General features: G+C 43.7%; 1 protein-coding gene across 5 annotated transcripts; it reads left to right on the forward strand.

The window, feature by feature from the left end:
• Positions 1 to 408: 408 nt before the first annotated feature.
• LOC124009098 (importin-13-like) lies at positions 409 to 19,610 on the forward strand. Of its 5 annotated transcripts, XM_046320591.1 has the most exons (22): positions 409 to 743; positions 1,391 to 1,516; positions 1,679 to 2,346; positions 2,623 to 2,763; positions 2,960 to 3,101; positions 3,312 to 3,478; positions 3,727 to 3,847; positions 12,093 to 12,240; positions 12,393 to 12,574; positions 12,723 to 12,749; positions 12,877 to 13,011; positions 13,248 to 13,379; positions 13,553 to 13,633; positions 13,869 to 14,006; positions 14,255 to 14,351; positions 16,020 to 16,072; positions 16,395 to 16,461; positions 16,556 to 16,614; positions 18,155 to 18,259; positions 18,404 to 18,493; positions 18,858 to 19,039; positions 19,254 to 19,610. In XM_046320591.1, exons 1-22 carry the CDS (start codon positions 669 to 671, stop codon positions 19,351 to 19,353), a joined length of 3,036 nt encoding a protein of 1,011 aa, XP_046176547.1. In that variant the 5' UTR covers positions 409 to 668; the 3' UTR covers positions 19,354 to 19,610. The 5 variants fall into 5 exon arrangements, 3 of the variants coding, with proteins under 3 accessions (XP_046176547.1, XP_046176548.1, XP_046176549.1); XM_046320592.1 differs by lacking the exon at positions 18,155 to 18,259; XR_006834220.1 differs by lacking the exons at positions 18,155 to 18,259; positions 18,858 to 19,039; positions 19,254 to 19,610 and having other exon boundaries at positions 14,274 to 14,351; positions 18,404 to 18,487.
• The last annotated feature ends 59 nt before the right edge of the window (positions 19,611 to 19,669 follow it).

A 19,669-nucleotide genomic window follows, 5' to 3' on the forward strand; every position in this document is an offset into this window, starting at 1 on the left:
TCGTGCGCTCCTCATTGCTCCCTGATTAAAACAAGCATTTCTAGGCATTCCTTTATCAGAAATACCGATAGGCCCTACACAGGTAGAGTTATGGATCTGTTTTAAAGATTCACTATGTTCATATGCTTATGAGAAAACTATAAAGACCAACATTTCCCTCTTAAACATTTCCCGAATTAGCCTAATCAGCCAACAGAGGTCAGTGTTTCAATAGGCTCCTGTCATACGTTGATAGATCTCTGGTTTGTGGTCAGACATTTACATTTACATTTAAGTCATTTAGCAGACGCTCTTATCCAGAGCGACTTACAAATTGGTGCATTCACCTTATGACATCCAGTGGAACAGCCACTTTACAATAGTGCATCTACATATTTTAAGGGGGAGGAGGGGGGGTGAGAAGGATTACTTTATCCTATCCTAGGTATTCCTTAGCCTGTCAGCACAGGTGTCAGTCACAAAAGGACAATGAATGCTGAATCCGTTAACGACAACTAACTTTTAACAAGTAGCAGGCTGGCCTTCTGCCAGGGGCCGCCTCTGTTCATCAACAGCACTGTCTGATAGTGGGAGACTTATTAAAGGCCAGGATCGCGGGCAGCAAGCGCAAAAATCTAAGAGCGGACATTAAAAGAAGTGTTCCCATTATAAAGCTTGTCATCTACGGGATGGAGCCCCCTGACAGCTCCGTGCAGAGCCCCGACCTCGTGTCTTTAGAATTAACGGTGGAAAACGTCGAAAAAGTAAGTTGTCAAACTCATACAGTGCGCGACAGAGAAGTGGTTCGTTTTATGCAGTAGGCTACCAACAATGACAGCTCTCATTAAGTCTGAAAGCAATTTGTTCATCTCAGTCAAGTCTTTCTAAATATCTCATCAGCATTGCGGTTCTATGCGTTGTGACAATGATATTTATTAGGCCTCCATATTATTTACCAAATAGCCCAAATAGGCTACACAGATGTAGGCCTATTGATTGACAGTTGAAAAAATGCACAGACTAATTACAATGGAATTTTGACCTTTAACAAATAGGCTACAGAATAGCTTTTGAATTAATATTTCACAATGGGCAGTTCATATGGAGTAAACTAGTTCAATGGGACATAGAGGGAAGGGGGCTGTTGTAATATGATATCAGTTACAAACATACTGTGCTAATTATAACCACCACCATGTGCTTGGGATTAGTTGCCATTAGCAACAGCACTCACTCATGCAGAGTTGGCCATCCTGTGTGCTTTGGAGGCTCCCCTCTTACATTCCTTATCAGTGGCAGTCATGCTTTCAAGGACACATTGTATGACAAGGACTCCGGTCACTTTTTAATTTCCCTCCCTATTGTAAATTAAATGAATTGAATTGGAAATGTCCTCTCCTCCCTCCTCTAGGCCCTCCAGCAACTGTACTATGACCCGGACATGGAGCATAAGAATGTGGCCCAGAAGTGGCTGACTCAGGCCCAGACCTCCCGTCAGGCCTGGCAGTTCTGCTGGCCTCTGCTCAGTCCAGACAAGGTCCGCTCCACAGCCCCATCCTACAAACTCCCCTGTACTTTCTACAGACTATGTTGTGTAGTAATCATTCCTTCCTGCTTGTATTTCACTCCATGACGACACTCATAATAACCCTGTAGAACGCTCTATTCTTGTTTTACTATTACACCATTGTCAAAACAGCTTCCTGAGATCCAGTTCTTTGGCGCCAGCACCCTGCACACCAAGATCTCCTGTCACTGGGCCGACCTCCCCACAGACCAACACCAGACACTGAGGATGCAGCTCCTTTCCCACATCTCCCACTTCTCCTCTGGGCCAAAGATGGTGCTGACCAGGCTGTGTGTGGCCCTGGCCTCCCTGGCCCTCCACACCATGCCCCAGGGTTGGCCCCAGGCTGTGGCTGACATGGTCAGGGTCTACCAGCCTGAGAAGGCTGGGGATCAGGGCGGATGTCAGGGTGGGGTTGGTGGAGGAGGTGGGGCAGAGGAGGAAGTGAACGCCCACGCACACTGCCTGGCCCTGCTGGAGCTCCTCACCGTGCTGCCAGAAGAGTTCCAGAGCTGCAGGCTGCCCCAGGCCCGTCGTGCCCAGCTGAGAGAGGCCCTGGCTGGGGAGTGGATGGCGGTATGTCCCCTGCTGCGCCAGCTGCTCCAGAGACAGGAGGGCAACAGCCAGGTGAAGGAGCGGGCCCTACGCTGCTTGTCTAGCTGGGTGGGACTGGATGTTCCTCTGCATGGGGAGAGCGAGGGGCTGCTGCAGGACTGTTTTGCTGCTCTGTCAGACCCAGAGCTGTTTGACACTGCCGTGGAGACCATTGTCAGCTCTATATCCCAACCTGACTGCCAGAGGTGAGATAGACACACACACATTGACAGACAGGCAGACACACACACACACACACACACACACACACACACACACACACACACACACACACACACACACACACACACACACACACACACACACACACACACACACACACACACACACACACACACACACACACACACACACACACACACACACACACACACATAGAGCACTTTGATAATGAGTTGTGTTGAGACGTATTGTATTGACTCAGCATACATTTGTGTGTGTGTGTGTGTGCGTGTGTTCAGATACACTGATGCTCTGGTGAACTTGATGCCCCTGGTGCTGGGTCTCCATGACCAGCTGAAAGCCGCAGCGAGGGACGGAGACATGGAGACCTCCCATGGCATCTGTCGCATCGCTGTTGCTCTGGGGGAAACACACTCCAGGTACACATACCTTTAGGTTAGGGCTTGGGCTATGTTACTAGATAGTTAGTTTGCTAACTATCTAACTAAAGTTTGCTGATACTTAGTTGAACATCTATGAACAGTCTGTGGTGTTAGGATTAAGTGAGAACCAGTTTTCTTGGCTCATTATGGACCTGTTTCACCTCATCTCCCTGGGTGTGACTTTCTGGAACAGGACTCTTCTGGAACAGGTGGAACACTGGCAGGGATACCTGGCCCTAGTCAACATGATCCTGTTCTGTACTGGCATCCCCGGGCACTACCCAGTCAACGAGACCACCAGCTCCCTCACACTCACCTTCTGGTACACTCTGCAGGTATGTACCCTACACCCTAACCCCTACACCCTAATCCTGGACACTATCCAGTAAAGACCGCCAGCTCCTTCACCTTTTGGTACACTCTGCAGGTATTGGTGAAGGGTTTGGGTTAGGGTTCGTGGTAAAACCTACAGTGCTGGAGAGGAAGTACCTCATCTGTACATTGTAGCATGGTCACTTTCTGATGTATACTTCCTGTGGTTCCAGGATGACATCCTGTCATTTGAGGAGGACAAGCAGGTAGTCTACCTGCAAGTCTACAGACCAGTCTACTTCCAGCTGGTGGACGTTCTGCTCCACAAGGCCCACTTCCCCTCAGAGCAGGACTATACTTCCTGGTCCTCAGATGACAAGGAGCAGTTCAGGATCTACAGGTAAACAGGAAGTCTACTTCTACAGAAGGGATGGGAGTTGTAGTCCTTGGAGAAGCTCTTTGATTTTCACTGGAGATTTTACATTATTTGACCCAAGATTTTGTTGTACGATGTATGTTATGCTTTATCTAACACTAGTTTCTAGTCAACAGATCTGTTGAATGTTTTTACCAAAGTATTTCATTTTGAATAGAGCAGAGTGCCCAGGGCACATTGTGATTATACTGCATGTGTGTTTTGTGTGGTAGAGTCGACATATCAGACACTCTGATGTATGTGTACGAGATCCTGGGGGCGGAGCTTCTCAGTAACCTCTATGATAGACTGGGCCGACTGCTGATGGACACGGAGAGACCGACAGCATGGCAGGTCAGTTCAACCACCAATTTACGTCATTACAGTGATCACACAACGGGTCACACATACAAAGACATACACTACCGTTCAAAGGTTTGGGGTCACTTAGAAATGTCCTTGTTTTTGAAAGAAAAGCAACAAAAAAAGTCCATTAAAATAATATCAAATTGATCAGAAATACAGTGTAGACATTGGTAATGTTGTAAATGACTATTGTAGCTGGAAACGGCTGATTTTGAATGGAATATATACATAGACGTACAGAGGCCCATTATCATCAACCATCACTCCTGTGTTCCAATGGCATGTTGTGTTAGCTAATCCAAGTTTATCATTTTAAAAGGCTAATTGATCATTAGAAAACCCTTTTGCAATTATGTTAGGACAGCTGAAAACTGTTGTTCTGATTAAAGAAGCAATAAAACTGGCCTTCTTTAGACTAGTTGAGTGTCTGGAGCATCAGCATTGGGTGGGTTTGATTACAGGCTCAAAATGGTCAGAAACAAATAACTTTCTTCTGTAACTCGTCAGTCTATTCTTGTTCTGAGAAATGAAGGCTATTCCATGCTAGGAATTGCCAAGGAACTGAAGATCTCGTACAACGCTGTGCATTACTCCCTTCACAGAACAGAGCAAACTGTCTCTAACCAGAATAGAAAGAGGAGTGGGAGGCCCCGGTGCACAACTGAGCAAGAGGACAAATACATTAGAGTGTCTAGATTGAGAAACAGACGCCTCACAAGTCCTCAACTGGCAGCTTCATTAAATAGTACCCGCAAAACACCAGTCTCAACGTCAACAGTGAAGAGGTGACTCCAGAATGCTGGCGTTCTAGGCAGAGTTGCAAAGAAAACGCCATATCTCAGACTGGCCAATAAAAGAAAAGATTAAGATGGGCGAAAGAACACTGGACACTGGACAGGAACTCTACCTAGAAGGCCAGCATCCCGGAGTCGCCTCTTCACTGTTGACATTGAGACTGAGGGTTTTCTAATGATCAATTAGTCTTTTAAAATGATAAACTTGGATTAGCTAACACAACGTGCCATTAGAACACAGGAGTGATGTTTGCTGATAATGGGCCGCTGTACACCTATGTAGATATTCCATAAATCTGTTGGTTAGTCTCTGATCCACCTCTACGCAGACGACACCATTCTGTATACTTCCGGCCCTTCTTTGGACACTGTGTTAACAACCCTCCAGGCAAGCTTCAATGCCATACAACTCTCCTTCCGTGGTCTCCAATTGCTCTTAAAACCAAGTAAAACTAAATGCATGCTCTTCAACCGATCGCTACCTGCACCTACCCGCCTGTCCAACATCACTACTCTGGACGGCTCTGACTTAGAATACGTGGACAACTACAAATACTTAGGTGTCTGGTTAGACTGTAAACTCTCCTTCTAGACCCATATCAAACATCTCCAATCCAAAGTTAAATCTAGAATTGGCTTCCTATTTCGCAACAAAGCATCCTTCACTCATGCTGCCAAACATACTCTTGTAAAACTGACCATCCTACCAATCCTCGACTTTGGCGATGTCATTTACAAAATAGCCTCCAATACCCTACTCAACAAATTGGATGCAGTCTATCACAGTGCAATCCGTTTTGTCACCAAAGCCCCATATACTACCCACCATTGCGACCTGTACGCTCTCGTTGGCTGGCCCTCGCTCCATACTCGTCGCCAAACCCACTGGCTCCATGTCATCTACAAGACCCTGCTAGGTAAAGTCCCCCCTTATCTCAGCTCGCTGGTCACCATAGCATCTCCCACCTGTAGCACACGCTCCAGCAGGTATATCTCTCTGGTCACCCCCAAAACCAATTCTTTCTTTGGCCGCCTTTCCTTCCAGTTCTCTGCTGCCAATGACTGGAACGGACTCCAAAATCTCTGAAACTGGAAACACTTATCTCCCTCACTAGCTTTAAGCACCAACTGTCAGAGCAGCTCACAGATTACTGCACCTGTACATAGCCCACCTATAATTTAGCCCAATCAACTACCTCTTTCCCAACCGTATTTAATTTATTTATTTTTCTCCTTTGCACCCCATTATTTTTATTTCTACTTTCTACTGCACATTTTTCCTTTGCAAAACTACCATTCCAGTGTTTTACTTGCTATATTGTATTTACTTTGCCACCATGGCCTTTTTTGCCTTTACCTCCCTTCTCACCTCATTTGCTCACATTGTATATAGACTTGTTTATACTGTATTATTGACTGTATGTTTGTTTTACTCCATGTGTAACTCTGTATCGTTGTATCTGTCGAACTGCTTTTCTTTATCTTGGCCAGGTCGCAATTGTAAATGAGAACTTGTTCTCAACTTGCCTACCTGGTTAAATAAAGGTGAAATAAAATAAATAAATAAAAATTTAAAATCTGCAGTTTCCAGCTACAATAGTAATTTACAACATTAACAATGTCTACACTGTATTTCTGATCAATTTGATGTTATTTTAATGGACAAAAACAAGGACATTTCTAAGTGACCCCAAACATTTGAACGGTAGTGTATGTATACATCCCAAAGCTATTTTGTCAAGTTTCTTCCTGTGTGACTCTATCTCATCAAGCTACCTTCTCAGGAAAAAACTTCAAACTGTAACCAGTGCCTGCAACCTGGATCAGGTTGTCAGTCAACCTAGCAGTGTAGTTACAAACAGTACAGGAATTAAATCATCAAATCATCATGTATTGATCACATATTTACTAATGCTACAGATATTTGCTTTAAAGCAGTATCCAAATTCATAGTATGCAGTGATCACAATATAATAGCCATATCTAGGAAAACCAAAGTTCCAAAGTCTGGGCCTAATATATAAGAGGTCATACACAAAGTTTTGTAGTGATTCATATGTTGATGAAGTAAATAATATTTGCTGGTCTGTGGTGTGTAATGAGGAGCAACCAGATGCTGCACTTGACACATTTATAAAACTACTTATTCCACTTACTAATAAGCACAAACCCATGAAGAAATGACTGTAAAAGACTGTAAAAAATCCCCTTGGAGGAATTGATGGCAATGCCCAACTGATTGGCAAACGTACTGCAAATTAGGAAATCATGTGACTAAACTAAATAAAAATAAACTACACTATGAAACAAATATAAATGATATAAAGAATGATAGTAAATAGCTTTGGGGCACCTAAAATGACATTTTAGGGAATAAAGCCAACTCGGCTCCTTCATTCATTGAATCAGATGGCTCATTCATCACAAAGCCCACTGATATTACAAGCTACTTTATTTACTTTTTCATTGGCAAGATAAGCAAACTTAGGGATGACATGCCAGCAACAAACCTTGACACTACACATCCAAGTATATCGGACCAAATTATGAAAGACAAGAATTGTACTTTTGAAATCTGTGAAGTCAGTGTGGAAGCAGTGAAAAAATTATTGTTGTCTATCAACAATGACAAGCCACCGGGGTCTGGCCAACTGGATGGAAAATGACTGAGGATAAAAGCAGAAGATATTGCCACTCCTATTTGACACATCTTCAATTTAAGACTACTACAGAGCGTCAGGCCTGGAGGAAAGCTAAAAGTCATTCCGCTACCCAAGAATAGTGAAGCCCCCTTTACTGGCTCAAATAGCCGACCAATGACACTCAACGAGCACAGCACTTACATAAATGACGGATGATTGGCTGAGAGAAATTGATGATAAAATTATTGTGGAGGCTGTCTTGTTAGACTTCAGTGCAGCTTTTGACATTATCGATCATCGTCTGCTGCTGGAAAATGTATGTGTTATGGCTTTACACCCTATGCTATAATGTGGATAAAGAGTTACTTGTCTAACAGAACACAGAAGGTGTTCTTTAATGGAAGCCTCTCGAATATAATCCAGTTAGAATCAGGAATTCCCCAGGGTAGCGGTTTAGGCCTCTTGCTTTTTCAATTTTTACTAACAAAATGCCACTGACTTTGAGTAAAGCCAGAGTGTCTATGTATGCGGATGACTCAACACTATACACGTCAGCTACTACAGTGACTAAAATTACTGCAACACTCAACAAAGAGCTGCAGTAAGTTTCAGAGTGGGTGGCAAGGAATAAGTTAGCCCTAAATATTTTTAAAACTAAAAGCATTGTATTTGGAACAAAACACTCACAAAACCCTAAACCTCAACTAAATCTTGTAATAGATCATGTGGAAATTGAGCAAGTTGAGATGACTAAACTGCTTGGAGTAACCCTAGATTGTAAACTGTCATGGTCAAACCATATTCATGCAGTACAAGCTAAGATGAGGAGAAGTCTGTCTATAATAAAGCGTTGCTCTGCCTTCTTAACAATACTATCAACAAGGCAGGTCCTACAGGCCCTAGTATTGTCGCACCTTGACTACTGTTCAGTCGTGTGGTCAGGTGCCACAAAAAAGTACTTAGGAAAATTGCAATTGGCTCAGTGCTGCCCCGTGGATGTACACAGAGAGCTAATATTAATAATATGCATGTCAATCTCTTCTGGCTGAAAGTGGAGGAGAGATTGACTTTATCACTACTTTTATTTATGAGATGCATGTTCAATACACCGAGCTGTCTGTCTAAACTACTGGCACACAGCTCGGACACCCATACATACCCCACTGTCTGTCTAAACTACAGGCACACAGCTCGGACACCCATACATACCCCACTGTCTGTCTAAACTACTGGCACACAGCTCGGACACCCATACATACCCCACAAAACATTCCACAATAGGTCTCATCACAATCCCCAAGTCCAGAACAGACAATGGGAGGCACGTAGTAATAAACCCAGCAAAAATAGAAACGTCCTCTCACTGTCAACTGCGTTTATTTAGAGCAAACAGCAAACTTAACTTCTTGATGCACCCATCCCGTTAGCGGGATCATTTTCGTCAACATCCGCTGAATTGCAGAGCACCAAATTCAAATTAAATTACTAAAAATATTACATTTTCATGAATTCACAAGTGCAATATAGCAAAACACAGCTTAGCTTGTTGTTAATCCACCTGGCATGTCAGATTTCAGTAAAGCTTTTCGGCGAAAGCATACCAGGCATTTATGTAAGGCCATCTCTCTCAGTAGACAAAATATTACAAACAGCTAGCAGCCAAGTAGATTGGTCACGAAAGTCAGTAAAGCAATAAATGAAATCACTTACCTTTAATGATCTTCGGATGTTTGCACTTACGAGACTCCCAGTTACACAATAAATGTTCCTTTTGTTCCATAAAGATTATTTTATATCCAAAATACCTCCATTTGGTTGGCGCGTTATGTTCAGAAATCCACAGGCTCAAGCGGTCACGACATCGCAGACGAAAATTCCAAATAGTATCCGTAAAGTTCGTAGAAACATGTAAAACATTTTCTATAATCAATCCTCAGGTTGTTTTTACAATATATAATCGATGATATATCAACCGGGACTGTAGCTTCTTCAATAGGAGAGAGAGAGAAATGTCTGCTCCAAGCTGTTGCGCATGCAAAACGCTGCTGGCACCCAGCCATCCACTGACGCAATGTGATCTTTCTCGCTCATTTTTCAAAATAAAAGCCTGAAACCATGTCTAAAGACTGTTCACACCATGGGGTAGCCATAGGACAATGAATATGGTTGATATCCCTTTAAATGGAGCGAAGGCAGGCAATGGAACAGAAAGCGTTCAGGAAAAACAGCACTTCCGGGTTGGATTTTCCTCAGGTTTTCGCCTGCAATATCAGTTCTGTTATACTCACAGACAATATTATGACAGTTTTGGAAACTTTAGAGTGTTTTCTATCCTAATCTGACAATTATATGCATATTCTAGATTCTGGGCCTGAGAAATAGGCAGTTTAATTTGGGTACGTATTTCATCCAAACATCAAAATACTGCCCTCTACACTCAACAGGTTTAACATAAATATTTGTATGACCATAACAAGACTCAACAACTGAGACATAAACTGAACAGGTTCCACAGACATGTGACTAACATACATGGAATAATGTGTCCCTGAACAAAGGGGGGTCAAAATAAAAAATAACAGTCAGTATCCGGTGTGGCCACCAGCTGCATTAAGTACTGCAGTGAATCTCCTCCTCATGGACTGCACCAGATTTGCCAGTTCTTGATGAGAGATGTTACCCCACTCTTCCACCAAGGCACCTGCAAGTTCCCTGACATTTCTGGGGGGAATGGCCCTAGCCCTCACCGATCCAACAGGTCCCAGACGTGCTCAATGGGATTGAGATCCGGGCTCTTCGCTGGCCATGGCAGAACACTGACATTCCTGTCTTGCAGGAAATCATGTACAGAACGAGCAGTATGGCTGGTGGCATTGTCATGCTGGAGGTTCATGTAAGGATGAGCCTGCAGGAAGGGTACCACATGAGGGAGGAGGATGTCTTCCCTGCAATGCACAGCGTTGAGATTTCCTGCATTGACAACAAGCTCAGTTCGATGATGCTGTGACACACTGCCCCAGACCATGATGAGCCCTCCACCTCCAAATCGATCCTGCTCCAGAGTACAGGCCTTGGTGTAACGATCATTCCTTCAACGATAAACGCCAATCCGACCATCAACCCTGGTGAGACAAAATTCATCAGTGAAGAGCACTTTTTGCCAGTCCTGTCTGGTCCAGCCACGATGGGTTTGTGCCCATAGGCGACATTGTTGCTGGTGATGTCTGGTGAGGACCTTTTTATTTTATTTTTTTATTTTACCTTTATTTAACCAGGCAAGTCAGTTAAGAACACATTCTAATTTTCAATGATGGCCTGGGAACAGTGGGTTAACTGCCTGTTCAGGGGCAGAACGACAGATTTGTACCTTGTCAGCTCGGGGGTTTGAACTCACAACCTTCCGGTTACTAGTCCAACGCTCTAACCACTAGGCTACCCTGCCTTACAACAGGCCTACAAGCCCTCAGTCCAGCCTCTCTCAGCCTATTGCGGACAGTCTGAGCACTGATGGAGGGATTGTGCGTTCCTGGTGTAACTCGGGCAGTTTTTGTTGCCATCCTGTACCTGTCCCGCAAGTGTGATGTTCCAATCCTGTGCAGGTGTTGTTACATGTGGTCTGCCACTGCGAGGACGATCAGCTGTCCGTCCTGTCTCCCTGTAGCGCTGTCTTAGTACGGACATTACAATATATTGCCCTGGTCACATCTGCAGTCCTCATGCCTCGGTGCAGCATGCCCAAGGTATGTTCACGCAGATGAGCAGGGACCCTGGGCATCTTTTTAATGTTTTTCAGAGTCGGTAGAAAGGCCTCTTTAGTGTCCTATGTTTTCATAACTGGTAGTGTCTTAACCTTTCTGAGATATTCGGGGCAGTCGCGTCCCACCCCGCCAACAGCCAGTGAAAGTGCAGGGCACCAAATTCAAAACAATATATATAACAAGATATCCCTACCGGCCAACCCCTCGCTAACCCAATTGTGCGTCGCCCCACGGACCTCCCGGTCGCGGCCGGTTACAACAGAGCCTGGGCTCGAACCCAGGGTCTCTGGTGGCACAGCTGGCGCTGCAGTACATTGCCCTTAACCACTGCGCAACCCGGGAGGCCCCATATTCTACCTTTTTATGGCTGAGTAGCAGGCAGTTTACTCTGGGCACCTTATTCATCCAAGCTACTCAATACTGCCCCGTCACCAAGAAGTTAACGACCGTTAAACAGGTGCATATTCATTAATTGTTTATGGTCCATTGAACAAGCATGGGAAACAGTGTTTAAAGCCTTTACAATGAAGATCTGTGAAGTTATTTGGATTTTTGCTAATTATCTTTGAAAGACAGAGATGTTTCTATTTTTGCTGAGTTTACATAGAGCCATGACTACATGGAACTCTATTCCACATCAAGTAACTGACGCAAGCAGTAAAAGTAAAATTAGATTTAAAATACAGATTAAAAAAACACCTTATGGAACATCTGGGACTGTGAAGCAATACAAATATAGGCACAGACACATGCATACACACACAATAACATATGTCTACTCTACATACCCATGGATTTAGTACTGTAGACATGTGGTAGTGGTGTAGTAGGGGCCTGAGGGCACACAGTGTGTTGTGAAATCTGTGAATGTATTGTAATGTTTTTAAAATTGTATAAATTGCCTTAATTTTGCTGGACCCCAGGAAGAGTAACTTCTGCCTTGACAGCAGCTAATGAGGATCCATAATAAATACAAATCTCACTCTCTAGCTTCCTCTTTCTGGGACATGTTTTCTATTTTTCTTTTGTATTTTTCCAGGACACTGAGGCCCTTCTCTTTGGCTTCCAGGCTATAGCAGAGACCATAGACGTCAACTACTCTGATGTCATCCCAGGCCTCATCGGTCTGATCCCACGGATCAGTATAAGCAACATTCAGCTCGCTGACACCGTCATGTACACTATAGGTGCTAGCCAACATCTTAATCCAATTGTATTATACTTTTCTTTGCTACCTTTCTGTTTGTTCTGGCCATCCCTCTTTTCCCTACAATCTCCTTTCCTGTCTTTCTCCATCTGTCTCTTTCCTTTATATACCACCCCTTCTCTCGCTGTCTAGGTTCTCTAGCGGAGTGGCTGGCGGACCATCCGATGATGTTAGGCAATGTATTACCAATGGTGCTCCAGGGCTTGGTGAAGGCTGAGCTGTCCGTGTCCAGCGTGTCCACATTGAAGAGAATTTGCAGAGAGTGTCGTCACGACCTCGCCCCTTACATCCATGACATCATGACCGTGTCACAGGTCTCTATGACAATAAGATTCACAAAGCATGTGGTGATAGATGCAGTGTACTGTAGCTCAAAATGTGGTGCGTGGTAACTGTGCTGTCGTTCAATGTTGCTTTGGTTCTTTTTTTACACTCATGTCAAGCATTCTCTTCCTTTCACAGGACGTACTGGTCAAAGATATCCACAAGGTCAGTATAAATTCTTGGTCTTTGAAAAAAATGATCACGTTTTAGACTGTTGCTGCAGATTGTTTATTTTCTGTAAATATAGGGATGGAATTTAAAACTATATTTGTGAATCCATGTGTGTGTGCAGAGCAGCCAGTGCATGTGGCTGATGCAGGGCCTGGGCTTCCTACTCTCTGCCTTGCCAATGGAGGAGATCCTGGGCAGCCTGACCACCCTCCTCACCCCCCACATCCAGAGGCTAGACACCCTGGCACACCAGGAGGTAAGAACAAGGAAATGATGCTTATACAGTGCACTTGGTCTATGCAACCACCTAGAAGATACATGTGTTGAGCACAGACTTACAATACAGTAAAATACCATGTAAATAGGTTTCCTTACTGTGTGTCTCTTTCCTGCCTGTTTCATCCTCCCACCCACTCTTACTGTAACCTTTGCTCCCAATGTATCTCTATTCAGTTTGTCTGGATCTAACCATCTCCCTCTCCCTTTGTGTAGCCCAGCCCCACTGCCAAGCTGTCTATCATCCACATCCTGGGTATGCTGTCCAGTCTGTTCACTACGCTGGACATCAGCAGGCAGGACGAGGGGTCAGAGGGCACCACCCCAGCTCAGGCCAGGCCCAACCCAGTGAGTCTCCTCCCAACGCTGTCTTCCTCACTTTATTTTGCCTTCTCTCTATCTTTCTACACTCTCCCACCTTCTCTCATTCCCTGCCTCTCTCTTTCGCCCTCTCTGTCTCAGAACCTCTCTCACCACCCATAACTACTGTCATCCTGTTTACTTTGTCTGTGCTCTGTCAGGTGGTGGTGGTCTTACAGCAGGTCTTCACATTGATCCAGACCATCCTCAGCAAGTGGCTCAGTGACTCAGAAGTGGTGGAGGTAAGTAATGTATTCTATATGTACATGAGAATGTTGAAACATTTAAATGGGTCTGTATGTCTATCTGAATATGTACTGTACATAGTCATACTGTCCTTCATTAGGCTGGAATCCGAAGTGAATATTGCTCCATTTCACGATTGTTTAACTTCTGAAGCACTAGTGAAACGAAGTGATATTCAGATTGGATTACAGGCTAGATTCCCACTCTCTCACAGCATGTCTTCTTCCGTAGGCAGTGTGTGGGGTGTTTGAGAGGTCCGTAAAGACCCTCCTCAATGACTTTGCTCCCATGGTACAACAGCTCAGTGAGATGCTGGGACAGATCTACAGCGCCTTCCCACAAGCCTCTGCTCTCGACCTCACACGCCAGGTGGGCCGAAACAGACCAACCATCCAAATCAGATTCAATGCTCGGGTCGGGGTGAATCCCATTTCAACTCAGAATAATTTACATGGAATTCCAAGAATGTAGATTCCATGTTCTTGGAATCTACATTTCATTGAAAAGACCCCATATAAAACAATAGCTGAATGGATATAGTCACTGATAGCTTGCCTTACACTTTTAAAATGTGCCCACAATGATTTCTATGAATTACTGGATCTCTTTCATTCTAGATGGTCCACATATTTGCAGGTGAGAAAGATCATTTCAGCCCCATCCAGGCCCTTATTGAGCTGGTCACATCCACCACCCTCTCTATCTTCCAGCAAGGTAAGAGAAAGTAAATTGAGATTTGATTCTCACATCATCTTCCAAGTACAGTTGAAGTCGAACGTTTACATACACTTAGGTTGGAGTCATTAAAACTAGTTTTTCAACCACTCCACAAATTTCTTGTTAACAAACTATAGTTTTGGCAAGTTGGTTAGAACATCTATTTTGTGCATGACACAAGTCATTTTTCCAACAATTGTTTACAGACAGATTATTTTACTTATATTTCACTGTATCACAATTCCAGTGGGTCAGAAGTTTACATACACTAAATTGACTGTGCCTTTAAAAAGCTTGGAAAATTGCAGAAAATTATATCATGGCTTTAGAAGCTTCTGACATAATTTGAGTCAATTAGAGGTGTACCTGTGGATGTATTTCAAGGCCTACCTTCAAACACAATGCCTCTTTGCTTTACATCATGGGAAAATCAAAAGAAATCAGCCAAGACCTCAGAAAAAAAATTGTAGACCTCCACAAGTCTGGTTCATCCTTGGGAGCAATTTCCAAACAATAGTACGCACGTATAAACACTGTGGGACCACGCAGCCAACATACCGCTTAGGAAAGAGAAGCATTCTGTCTCCTAGAGATGAATGTACTTTGGTGTGAAAAGTGCAAATCAATCCCAGAACAACAACAAAGGACCTTGTGAAGATGCTGGAGGAAACAGGTACAAAAATATCTATATCCACAGTAAAACGAGTCCTATATCAACATAACCTGAAAGGCCACTCAGCAAGGAAGAAGCAACTGCTCCAAAACCGCCATCAAAAGCCAGACTACAGTTTGCAACTGCACATGGGGACAAAGATTTTACTTTTTGGAGAAATGTCCACTGGTCTGATGAAACAAAAATATAACTGTTTGGCCAAAAAGACCCTCGTTATGTTTGGAGGAAAAAGTGGGAGGCTTGCAAGCCGAAGAAAACCATCCCAACCGTGAAGCACAGGGGTGGCAGCAACATGTTGTGGGGGTGCTTTGCTGTAGGATGGACTGGTGCACTTCACAAAATAGATGGCATCATGAGGTGGAAAAATATGTGGATATATTGAAGCAACATCTCAAGACATCAGTCATGAAGTTAAAGCGTGGTTGCAAATGGGTCTTCCAAATGGACAATGACCCCAAGCATACTTCCAAAGTTGTGGCAAAATGGCTTAAGGACAACAAAGGCAAGGCATTGGAGTGGTCATCACAAAACCCTGACCTCAATCTCAGCGTGTGCGAGCAAGGAGGCCTACAAATCTAACTCAGTTACACCAGCTCTGTCAGGAGGAATGGGCCAAAATTCACTCAACTTATTGTGGGAAGCTTGTGGAAGGCTACTCGAAACGTTTGACCAAAGTTAAACAATTTAAAGGCAATGCTACCAAATACTAATTGAGTGTATGTAAACTTCTGACCCACCTGGAATGTGATGAAAGAAATAAAAGCTGAAATAAATCATTATCTCTACTATTATTCTGACATTTCACATTCTTAAAATAAAGTGGTGATCCTAATTGACCTAAGACAGGGAATTCTTACTAAGATTAAATGTCAGTAATTGTAAAAAAAAAAAAAAATGTATGTATTTTGCTAAGGTGTATGTAATATTCTGACTTCAAATGTATTTCCTATTTGACATCTTTATGTGTGTTCTCTATTCCATCTATTTTTCAGGCCCAAGGGAACATCCTGATATTGTTGAGTCATTCATGCAACTCCATGCCCAGGTCTGTCTTATTTTTATAGTCCACTTCTCTGTCCCAGATATAACATTCTGGATAAATATTTGTGTATCTATGTGTGTGTATCTTTAGCATCGTTTATACCTGGCTCTAACATGTGTCCTTTGTCCTGATCTAGTCCACATTCCGATTGTACCCACGTTTTTGATAGGTGTATATGATCACAATCAGATCACAATGCATATTTCAATCATCTACACCTGTCAAATAATGTGGACACAATCAGAATGTGGACAAGATCAGGATAAAGGAGGCATGTTACAACCAAGTAAAAAGGGGGCTCATGTGTGTGTTGTTGACTCCATAGGCCCTCAAAAGGAAGCCTGACCTCTACCTGTCTGACCATCAAGATGTAAAGGCTCTATTCTACTGCGGTGAGAGACTTTGCCATGTAACCCACACTGTAATTCCAAGTGCACTGTAATGTGGCAGGCGTATACAACTGGTTCTGCACCAACTCTTTTTCAGGGGTCCTGTCACTCAAGTTCCCGGAGACGCCTACAGCGAAGTCAGCCTGTATGTTCTTTGTAAGTTAAGTAGGTGCGATGATGACACATTACCAATCACTTCACAAGTAACTTTACCTCTTGTACTAACTCATGACTGGAAGTCATAACCAGGGGTGCACACTGCTGAGGGCCCAAAAAGGTTACACTTTTTTTTCACTGAAACATGAAAAAAATCCCTGCTAGGGAGAAATGCAGGTTTTAACTAATTAAACAACAAATAATATGATCTACATGATCAGTCTCTGTGTGTAAAATAAAAAGTGGTTAATGTGAACCTAACTCAGAGCTAAAAAATGTAAAGAAAGAAATCCAATGTTATTTGTTGCCTAGACTTTACTGCAAATGACAAAGTCTTGAGAAAAAAAACAATACACTAATATTGCAGTTAGCCATGACAGCCTTTATAATAGAACGCTTGTGACCACACACATAAATATTGTACTTGGGAAAAAAACACCTTATAGTAGAAATAGAATGAGACAAACAGACATTCTAATTTTGCTCTATTATAGTGGCCACTATAAACATCGATCAAGTGCACAAGGTAAAAAAAATACCCCCCACACGTATTACTGTCAAGTTCAACACAACAAAAGCAATATCGTTGGGCTACACATTGTACACTTTCTGCCTGTGGACATCTGTTCTACAATGTGCCAGCAGAGCATGCTAACCCTTTGTTGGCATAATTGATCTCTTTCAGGCAGAGTACACCTGGCATACCCCTTTAATCCACTGACTGAAAAAGTGAGTGGTGTTCCTTTCACCTCTATGGTGGCATCCAGTTTAAGCCAGGCCCAGGCCCAGCTCCACTTCATCCCTGAATCCACTTGTTTAACAAGCAACACCTCATTTTCAGGGGCGGCAGGTAGCCTAGTGGGTAGTGTTGAACCGAAAGGTTGCTGGATCGAATCCCCGAGCTGACAAGGTAAAAATCTGTCGTTCTGCCCCTGAACAAGGCAAGCAACCCCCTGTTTTTTAGAGGGAAAACATCAGTTCACAGATAGTTCATTAGTTAGTTAACATTTCACACAGATTGCCAGGGTCCAGTAAGCAACTAACGCGTTATAACTTGGAAGAACACCAAGGAGTCGTATACCATTTAATACTACAGCGAATTGGTTAGGTTATTAATGTTAGCTCATCTGATGTTGTAACGTTAGATGTCTGACTATTAGCCAGCTAATTTCACACCATAAACTCAATTATTTGATCAGTTAAGTTGGCTAATGTTGCTCAACATTTCTCTGGCTAGCTAACGGAGAATTCCATCCAGCTAGCAAGATACTTAATGATAACAATACTTGTTCCACCACACTTTCCAAATGCCAGTAGTTTTTCGGTTATAGCTCATGAAATAGCTTCATCACCTTCTCACCCCGTTTCCGTGATCAGGCTTCTCACATACCTCTTCGTTATCATTCAGGAGTCGAGCAAACTGCCTTTCCTATGGAGGTACATTTGTAAATGTACCTCCATAATTTCCACTCTCCCGCTGTCTTTCCAGAGCGCAGGCTGATGATGTAACTAGCAAATTGGTTGTCTTTTCTCTCTTCAGTCGCATGCTGCATTCTGTTATGTGAACGATTGGTTGAGCCTCGTCCTACAACCAGTAGTGATCCAAAGCCCCTTCCCAAACTGTTCTCAGATTTATACAAAGCACGTAGGTCACCTATTTTTGATTAAAAAAGGTGAATATCCCCAAAAGGTGACTATTTTGCATCCCTGCATAACTCCTGTTTATTCTGCACCCCTCCTGTCATAATGTGGCTGTTCCATACATCCTTCCACCGTACCTCCCCATCAGATGGAGTTGGTCTGTCATTGTGGAGACATCCCTCCTATTGGTCAGGTGCTACAGAGGGACGGGAAGCTTCTCGTCCACACCATCCTGGAGGTAACCAACTGGTATCTCTGTTAGTGTGTGGGAAAGAAATACCCTCATGAGTAGGACAAGACTGCAGTCAGTGACTCAGTCCTCCAGACCAGTGGTTCCCAACCAGGGATTCTAGGACCCCTGTACTTGGACTATCCACTAGGGGTACTTGAGAAGACTCATGAGACCATAGGGTTACCGGTAAAATGCAAATGAGGGGGTACACTGGGCAGTCAAATTCAGGTGGCAGTACAGCAACTAAAATAGGTTGGGAACCACTGCTCTAAGCACAATAGTGGCCAATGAATGGGTATAATTATGTTTCAGTCAGTGCTCACCCTTGGGCTTCTTGTTACAACTTCCTCTCCCTCTGTGTCATCACCAGATTGTTGGAAGTCAGTCTCTCTGCTGTCTGACGGAGCACTTCTCTGAGGTGCTTTTCTGTCTGAATAGACATTGCACTGTGCTGCTGGCCCAGTGGTTAAAGGAAGGACTACATGTCCCAGGGTTCCCCTCTGCCCAGGTCTCCATGGAGCAGAAGGACACCTTCAGCCAGCAACTCCTCAGGTAGCCTACACATCCATTCATACACTCATTTGGCGCTCCAGGTTCTTTGTAGTCACACTGCTCTGACCTTACGATCTCACCGTGACAGATGAATTTGTCTCTGGAACAATATCATTATGTAGCAGTTCTCCAAGATGTGCAAACAGCTATGTACATGTTTGAACTCTTTTCTGATTTATTCAGACAAATCTCTCATTCGCCCTATTTTTCCCAGGGAACAGACAAACAAGCGGCGTGTTAAGGAGATCGTGAAGGAGTTCTCGCTGTTGTGTCGAGGTATGCAGGGCACTACTGGCTACTCAGCAGATTACTAGTGTGGCTGCAGTACTCGCCTTGTCTGAACCAAGACCTCCTGAGACCCAAGACCTGTTCAGGGAAACCCAGAGGATTGGAGTCCCCCGACAAGAACTTTGTGTGAATTGTATCAACTTTATGCTGGCGGTGCACTCACATGGCTGCAGTAGTATGTATTCTGTGGGGGGTTGAAGTTCCAAGGTAAAACTGTCCCTGTGTTAATGTCATGGGATGTTACTATTGTTATGGCCATGTGAAGAAAGGCATCGTGGTTTCTTCAGAATGGACTCTATGCCGTAGGCAGAACAGAGGGAAGAAAACTCTAATCCGGCCCAA

This window comes from Oncorhynchus gorbuscha, linkage group LG22, assembly GCF_021184085.1.
Source record: "Oncorhynchus gorbuscha isolate QuinsamMale2020 ecotype Even-year linkage group LG22, OgorEven_v1.0, whole genome shotgun sequence".
Lineage (NCBI taxonomy): Eukaryota > Metazoa > Chordata > Actinopteri > Salmoniformes > Salmonidae > Oncorhynchus > Oncorhynchus gorbuscha.

What these genes read in the sequence shown, in the direction of transcription:
- LOC124009098 (XM_046320591.1), top strand. Translation starts at nt 669, where the DNA reads ATGGAGCCCCCTGACAGCTCCGTGCAGAGCCCCGACCTCGTGTCTTTA. An exon ending in GTGACTCAGAAGTGGTGGAG is followed by an intron (nt 13,634 to 13,868) that starts GTAAGTAATGTA and finishes CTTCTTCCGTAG; the next exon opens with GCAGTGTGTGGGGTGTTTGA. An exon ending in TCATGCAACTCCATGCCCAG is followed by an intron (nt 16,073 to 16,394) that starts GTCTGTCTTATT and finishes TTGACTCCATAG; the next exon opens with GCCCTCAAAAGGAAGCCTGA.